Below are 7,461 nucleotides of genomic sequence, written 5' to 3'. Positions count from 1 at the left end.
CGCCCTCTGGGGCCGATGCCGGAGGCAGGGGAGGCAGGGGCTGCCGCCCCGCTGAGACAGCACTGACGATGCAGCTCCCCTCTTGCCGGCCGCGGGCCCAAGCCCGTTCCTGCTGGCTTCACCGGTAAAGCTGCTGCGGCAGGACCAGGGCAGTGATTTAAGAGCCAGAGGCAGGTTTTTGAAGTCACGTTTATTTTGTTTGATGGGCTGGTTTCAGGTTGGCTTCTAGTAGGTACACACAGAGCTTACCTGCTGGATTCACCCAGATACTGCATTTCCAAAATAATCCTTTAAGCTGCTTGAAACCTTTTAGGCCCACAATATCGTCCAAACCTGGCTGTGGTTATAAGCCCTTTTGTATGGCTTTGTCTCCTTCCGTTTAAAAACAGACGCAATGAATAAAGCAATAAGGAACTTCATCTTAACTATCTCTTCTACCTTTCCTGCCTGTTTTAGGCTCAGCTGTGCAGCCCTTGCTTTGCTACAGAGGTACGCTCTGTGAGGACAGCCAGTATTTAACGTAGTCTTGCCCTTTTTTCTCCCCAGACACATTCAAGGTCTCTATCACCCTGTGCAAAAGGTGTTTTTAGCAGAGCATTTAACAAACTCCTTACTGCTGTGTGGTGCATTCATTATACTCCCAGCGCACGTTGAACTAGCATTTCTGGAACGAGTGCAACGTGTTACAGGCAGCGGGCGTCCTGCCCCTGGTGGGGCTCAGATTTCACCATTAAATTGCAATTAACAATTTTAGAAAGATTCCTTCTTTCTTGGAATTGAGAAAACTAATTTTCTCTTCTGTCCTGAAAAACAGTAGGTGCTTTTTAAAAAGCCACACTATAGGTAAGTGGCATCCCGAGGTCCCAGCCGAGACCAGAGGCCCATCTGCATCAGACGCAGTCCTGCTGATGCCACTGCACCGTCAGGGCTTCAGGAGAGAAAACAAGGCAGGACTTTGTTCTCCTCCAGGGAGCACCTGACAGGGCGCTGAAGGCAGTTTTGCAGGCAGAGGCAGTATGGCTTTATTGGCCTGGCTAGTACAGCTGGAAGAAACAGCTCTGGATTGCACAACCCTGTGTCTTCAGACTAGTGCGCTGCCACAGCAGCACTCTTACTGTTGTCCTTTTTCTGAGGGAACTGGGTGGCCACGTTTTGCGTGTCTGTGAGCGGCAGTAACCGGCTGTGCACCCACTGTCAGAGCCCAGAATCGAGCCCCGGGGCTCAGCCGTGTGGTTGAAATTCAGCTATTGTCCAGACAGATCAATGGTGGCGACTTGGGCCAAAAAGTTAAAAAACCACCTCAAACCCAGACTCTTTTAGATGAAATTGTACCTGCTTTACTCCAGTTCACAGTTAACTGTTTTGCTAAAGATCTTTCGTAAGCTGTTTGGAATTTTCTTTTTTTAACATACACTGAGCTAAAAATATCCCCATAATTTGAAGGAAAAAGAAACCTTTCCTCTCAAAACACCAACTCGGTCCCTCCCCTCTTCTGTTTGTCAGGAGCTGAGCACCCGCCTGGCTCCCAGCGCATGTCTGGTTTTGTTCAAGCTGGGCATTTCTGTGTATCTACATGATTCTAAGGAGGTTAAAAAAATTAGTAAATCTCTTAGAGCTCAGCCAGAGAACACCCTGTCAATGCTTGAGAAACTGCAAGACATCCTTCTTCTTTTTCCCAATGTACAGTGAAATTTCTGAGTGATGGCTGAGGTTGCTGCAAGAAAATTTGTCTTTTCCAGGGCAGATTTCTTGGGATGGGCTAAGTAACTGCAAGAACAAAGTGGTGATTCAGGCCGGCTCACAGCCTCCCCTTTCCAAAGCAGGGCTTTGTTTCCGTGCTGAATAACTTGTGCAGAGGTAAAACGTTTGGTCTTTTCTGACTTGCTCGGCCTGTGTGTAAGAATAGTTTGTTTTTCTCTCCAACAGGATGTAGCCATTTCTCCAAAGCAGAGGGATGAGGTCATTCAGTGGCTGGCCAAGCTCAAATACCAGTTCCACCTTTATCCAGAAACGCTCGCCCTGGCCATCAGCCTTTTGGACAGGTTTTTAGCTGCAGTAAAGGTAAACATTTGCAGATACATAAACTGAAATAGATTTTAACCACCCACTCAGCTATTTCTGTGTACAGTCCTAGTGGCGTGGCTGTACAGAAACGCTGACTTCCCCGCTCTGCTCTCGCACCCTCTTCCTTTCTCACACGTGTGTAGGATGGTACCTGCACTACTCCAGGAGCTTAATTTGGGGTTGCGGAGCTGGCAGCACACACTGCCGCCAGGAACGTTTGAGGCAGATTCTTTCCATAGCCATTTTTCACCTGGTTAAAGTAGCCATCGCTTTAATGAGAACACACAGTTCCCGGGGAACTGACTCGGTGCTTAGACTGCCAAGAATATTTACCTCTTTCCTCTGTTCTGCCCATTTTCTTCATGTAATGCAGCTCATTAGTTTAAACATATATTAACCTAAGAGAAAAGAAGCACCCTTCCTCTTTAACTACGTGCTTGTTCTTAACCTGGTTTGAATGCTGAATTTGCCTCAGCACAGCACCCATTCCTTTAAGCAATCAGAGAAGGAGGCTGTGTAGAGGTTATGCTTTGGATAAAAAGAGAACAGTCTTTACCTTAACCTAAATTGACTCACAAAGCTAAAGGAAACAGCTGCTAGCCTGCAGTTAGACATCTAGGCTCAATGCCCTCTGACAGAAGCGTCAGGGCAAGTCCCTGCTCACCTCTTAATTTCTCTGGTGTTTTAATGGCATTTAAGCTCATTTGTACCACCTAGAACAGCTGGGAGCACCTGCTAGCAGTGATCTAGCTGGAGGAAACAACTGCTTGAGGACCATGCTATGCCTGGAGCTTCGGCTTTCTAGTGCCCTTTAAACTTCAACTTAAATATGTGTAGATGATCCACACTCCGGGGCAGGGGTGTGCATACACGTGTCTGCTTGTGCATTCAGGTGTCACTGAAAGCCAGGAGAAATCCCCCTAGGGCAAGGCTGGAACTTGTTCTTGAGGATGCAGGCAGGTTCAAAGAAAACAGGCTGAATGTAGGTAAAGATCTTCAATTTGGACACAATCCTGTATTCTTCTCGTCTTGCTTTCTGGAAACAGCGTTCTGGATTTCTTGACAGCTCATTGCATGAATGTAACATGCAGCATCTCACCCTTCAGCCACCCCACAGCCCTGTTGCATCTGCTAAGATTTACGTAGCAAGAATGAATCGTGGCAGCAGTTCAGGCTGTAAGCAGATTGTCACATTTGGTGCGGGATTTTCACTTAACTTTGCTTTCAGTCCCTAAGATGGACAGAAGAGCAGTTGCCAGTAGGCTACTGGAGGTGGGGGCACGGCTCTGCAGCCATCTCCTCACTCGCTGTGACAAGGGTTAGAGCCAGAGCCTCTGCGGTTCCTGGCCCCCAGCCACTACGGAGCAGGTGGACACATCCTGCGGTTTTCACACTGATGTTGGAAGTGAAGTCCTTTGTCAGACAGTCAAATTGACGCAGATCCCCGCTAAACAAAAACTCCAGCAGACACGCCCTATTCAGAGGGTGTGCTCAGCCTGGTCCATCACAGGAACTATGCCTACTTACAGCCCACCTATCCTGCTCCCCCCCTCACCCCCCCCAGCCAAGGCCCACACAAGGAGTTTTTGATGCACATGGAAAAAAAAGCACACAACCAAAAATAATCACCTTTTCCCCTCCAAATTTCACCCGCCTTGCCTAAAACAACTCACTCTAGAAGGGACCAGCTCTTCGTTGGTAATCCCTAGGCCACAGTTTTGAGAACTGCAGTGCAAAATTACACAAGTGGTGATTTTTTGCAGGTGTTTTATACTTCCCTAGGCAAGGACAGCATTTTTAAATTCTCTTCTTTTCCTTCCTGTTCTGTGTCTGAGCCCCAGCAGCACTAACAGCAGAGCTCTGCTGAAGCAGGTGGAGTGGCAATGTTATTTTTGTCAGGTGAAAACCTGGCCCTCCTGATTTACTCCTTCCTATTTCTTCTGCACTGCCCCAAACCGAGCTCTTTCCACTCCAGCGCTGCACATCAGCGAGTGCCAGTTATGATCATGGGGCTGGCAGATTGCTGTTCTGCCTGACGTCAGGGAGTATGGATTTTTGCTTGGCATGGCTCGCCACCACCGTGGCATAGCTGGAGGTCAGCCTGGTGATCCAGAACACGGTGCACAGGCAGCTGAGACCCTGGGGCTCAGGATGTCCAAGCAGAAAGGATTATGCATCATTTTTGCATCATGTTCACACACACTTCTCTGCTCTTCTGTACTGCAGGCCCGTCCAAAATACCTGAACTGTATTGCAATCAGCTGCTTCTTCCTTGCTGCAAAGACCATTGAGGAAGATGAGGTAATTTTTTTGTTCTTCCTACCTTAGTGTTGTCTGAATGTATGCTCTTCCAGTCCTGCCTTTGCTTGCCCATGGTGGCTGACACTTGCCAGGACAGGAATGAAGCATTTTGTGTGATTTCTGTAATGACTGGTTCTCTCGTTTCTTTTTTGCGTTGGTTTTTGCAGAGGATTCCAGTACTGAAGGTGTTGGCTCGGGATAGCTTTTGTGGTTGTTCTCCAGCTGAAATTCGTAGAATGGAGAAGATTATCCTGGATAAACTGAACTGGGATCTTCACATGGCAACGCCACTGGATTTCCTTCATATTGTAAGTAAGGGGCTACCTACATTTTTTCTGGTGCCTGTCAGTGCAAATAATACATCAAGAGGTACCTAGACAAAACTTTACCTGTAGAGGACCAGAGACCTTGGGATTGTTCGTAATTCCTCTGTACAAGGAGTTTCTGAAAGAAAAAGCCTTGCCAGAGATTTTCAGAGGAGACTTGTGATAGTCTGGGCACAGTTTCCAAAACGCAGGCCTGCCACCTGACCTGTTTTGAGGCATGTTAAGCCACACAAAGACTCACAGCTCCTGAAAACCTTGTCCCTAAATCTTAATTGGTAGTAGTTTTGCTTAAAGCTAAATGCCAGGCAGCACAAAAACTTAAGTACAACCATGGAGAAAGCACCAGTGCTGGGCAGTGGGTGTGCTCTGTGCCTGCTGCAGAAAGGCATGGCCCGAGAACTAGATTCATGGATGAGGTAAGACCAAGGGAGAGAAAGTGTCCTGAGGTTCTTTGTTGAATTTCATTCTTTCTGCTTGCTCAAGAAAGAGTTTTTGTGTAGGACACCCGAACTGGCAAGCCCGTGTTGTTGAGAGCACAGGGTGGAAGGGGATAGCCTTTTGCAGAGCCCTGAGGAGCCCAGTGCCCAGGCAGATGACATGTATGATGGCAGGTCCTGCCAGGAAGGCTGCACCAGGCTGTTGGTGGGTTCAACATATTGTTTTTTTTCCATGGTATGAAAATAGCCTTGAAGGTTAAGCTGGAGGATCCTTGTGCATCAAAGACGTCACATACCGTTCTAGAGGTCCGACGTGGCTTTGCCTGCGGGGTTACCTGTTGGTGACACCAACTGCCTCCCTGTGCTTGTTTCCCCCCCAGTTCCACGCAGTGGCGGTGTCCAACAGGCCTCAGCTGCTGACCATCCTGCCCAAGCTGAGCCCCTCGCAGCACGTGGCGGCGCTCACCAAGCAGCTGCTGCACTGCATGGCCTGTTACCAGCTGCTGCAGTTCAAGGGCTCCATGCTGGCGCTGGCCATCGTCAGCCTGGAGCTGGAGAAGCTGCTCCCCGACTGGCTGGCTCTCATCATCGAGCTGCTCCAGAAGGCACAGGTGAGGGGGTGCCGGCACTGCAGGTCGCAGCGGGGAGGGACTGGGGGCTGCATCTCGCTCAGTACTCCAGTGATCCAGGCCAGCCGGGGCTTTCTGACCCCTCGCTGCTGATCTCTGCCTGCAGTTACGCTTTTGCATGGATGGTTGTGCATCAGCCTGAAGGGACAGCTTGTCGGGACAGTTTGGCAAAGGCTTGATCTTGACTGCGTCCAGTAGGTGACAGAGGGAGGCACCATGTGCCCTGATGCGTACGAGCTCTCTGTGCGCCAGGGAGAAAACAACGTGCTGGGGAGAAAATCCTACTTAGCCACTCGGCCATTTGTTCTAAGCGTACAGGGTGGTCTGACAAGTACCTGAAAGACAAAACACTCAAGCTGCCAAAAATACACAGTGAAACCTTTTAATATTTGAAAGGTTTCCCCTTCTACCCCATTCCCATGAAGTGTAGGGAGGAGCAGGGGTCCATATCTTATGAAGTTGTCACGTTGGGGGTCTTTTTGGTCCTTTACCACTTACTTTCTCCTGCATCCAGCATATTGTTGAGAAGTGAGGTGCATGGGTGGCCAGTGTGTTCAGAGCCCTAGCTCTGCCCTGGCTGACAGCCTCTCCTCTCCGCGGCAGCGATCCCACAACACCGCTGTCTTTGCTTGTCTTCCCACTCCAGATGGATAGCTCGCAGCTGATCCACTGCCGGGAGCTTGTGGCACATCACCTTTCCACTCTGCAGTCTTCTCTGCTGCCCAATTCTGTATATGTCTACAGTCCCCTCCAGCATACCCTGGTGACCTGTAACAGAGGAGTGTTCAAATGCCAGCCCTCCTCTGTCCCAGGGCCAGGTTTCTCCAAGGACAACGGCAGGCCAGAAGTGCCAGTCACAGGTACAGCCGCGCTCTACCAGCGTCTGCCAGCTCCCAGCGGTTGCAAGCAAGCCTCTGCCAAGCGTAAAGTGGAAGAGATGGAAGTGGACGACTTCTACGATGGTATCAAGCGTCTCTACAATGAAGACATTGCTCCAGAGGTAGTGGCTCTTGAAAACATGGGCTCTGTTTGTGGCGCTGATGTCTCGAGGCAGGAGGGCAACACTTCCCCTTGTCCACCTTTACAGCCAGTGTCTGTTATGTAGCTGTGAGCGCACATCACCTGCTCCACCTCAGCTGCCCTGGAAACCATGCAGAACCTGGCGTCCTGTGTTCTCAGGCGGGGGGGAGAAGGGGCCATACCTTGTCAGGCTGAACTGAAGGGAGCCAAAAAACAGAAAAAACCAAACCTTCCCAACCCTTTTTTGAATTTTCCTCTTGTGCGGCTAATTATAGTTCCACTATTTAAGCACTTAAAAACACAAAAAAGTATAAAAATCTAAAAAAAGACCCAAAAACCAAACAAAAAAAGTAGCAAAAAATTGTTTCTTTCTAGTGTTGTCAGTTCCACTGTTTTTCTGCTCCTGTGTATTGTAACCCATTCTCCATGTCCAAGAGCTCACATCCGTCTTGCAGAGTTGTTCCAGGTTTCCCAGCCAACTGACACCTCTCTGATCCGATCTCCATCTGCTCATCGCTCTCTTTCGGCTTGCTCCTCTTTTAATTCTCGGCAAGTCTTGTGCATGATGTTCTGTACTACCTGACCCTCACGACAGCTTTCTTTTTTCCTTTCTAAAGAAAAAGATCTTTTTTGTTTTGTTAGCACTTTCATGGTTAAATGTGATAATAATTAAAAACTGGATTT

General features: G+C 48.9%; 1 protein-coding gene across 2 annotated transcripts in view; it reads left to right on the top strand.

The window, feature by feature from the left end:
• CCNI (cyclin I) overlaps positions 1 to 7,250 on the top strand; it is a 14,572-nt gene extending 7,322 nt beyond the window's left edge. Inside the window, exons 2-7 of one of the 2 annotated variants that reach the window (XM_009696875.1) lie at positions 1,927 to 2,061; positions 4,291 to 4,365; positions 4,533 to 4,673; positions 5,509 to 5,739; positions 6,404 to 6,881; positions 6,914 to 7,104. In XM_009696875.1, coding sequence (XP_009695177.1) covers positions 1,927 to 2,061; positions 4,291 to 4,365; positions 4,533 to 4,673; positions 5,509 to 5,739; positions 6,404 to 6,862 — 1,041 coding nt within the window. In that variant the 3' untranslated portion in view covers positions 6,863 to 6,881; positions 6,914 to 7,104. Of the gene's footprint in view, positions 1 to 1,926; positions 2,062 to 4,290; positions 4,366 to 4,532; positions 4,674 to 5,508; positions 5,740 to 6,403 lie in introns of both variants that reach the window. The other variant, XM_009696874.1, reaches the window with a different exon arrangement.
• The last annotated feature ends 211 nt before the right edge of the window (positions 7,251 to 7,461 follow it).

The sequence above is a fragment of the Cariama cristata genome, unplaced genomic scaffold (assembly GCF_000690535.1).
Source record: "Cariama cristata isolate BGI_N322 unplaced genomic scaffold, ASM69053v1 scaffold9463, whole genome shotgun sequence".
In the NCBI taxonomy this organism is placed as follows: domain Eukaryota; kingdom Metazoa; phylum Chordata; class Aves; order Cariamiformes; family Cariamidae; genus Cariama; species Cariama cristata.
Note: the sequence above shows the minus strand (reverse complement) of the source record. Positions and strands in the feature narration are given on the sequence as shown.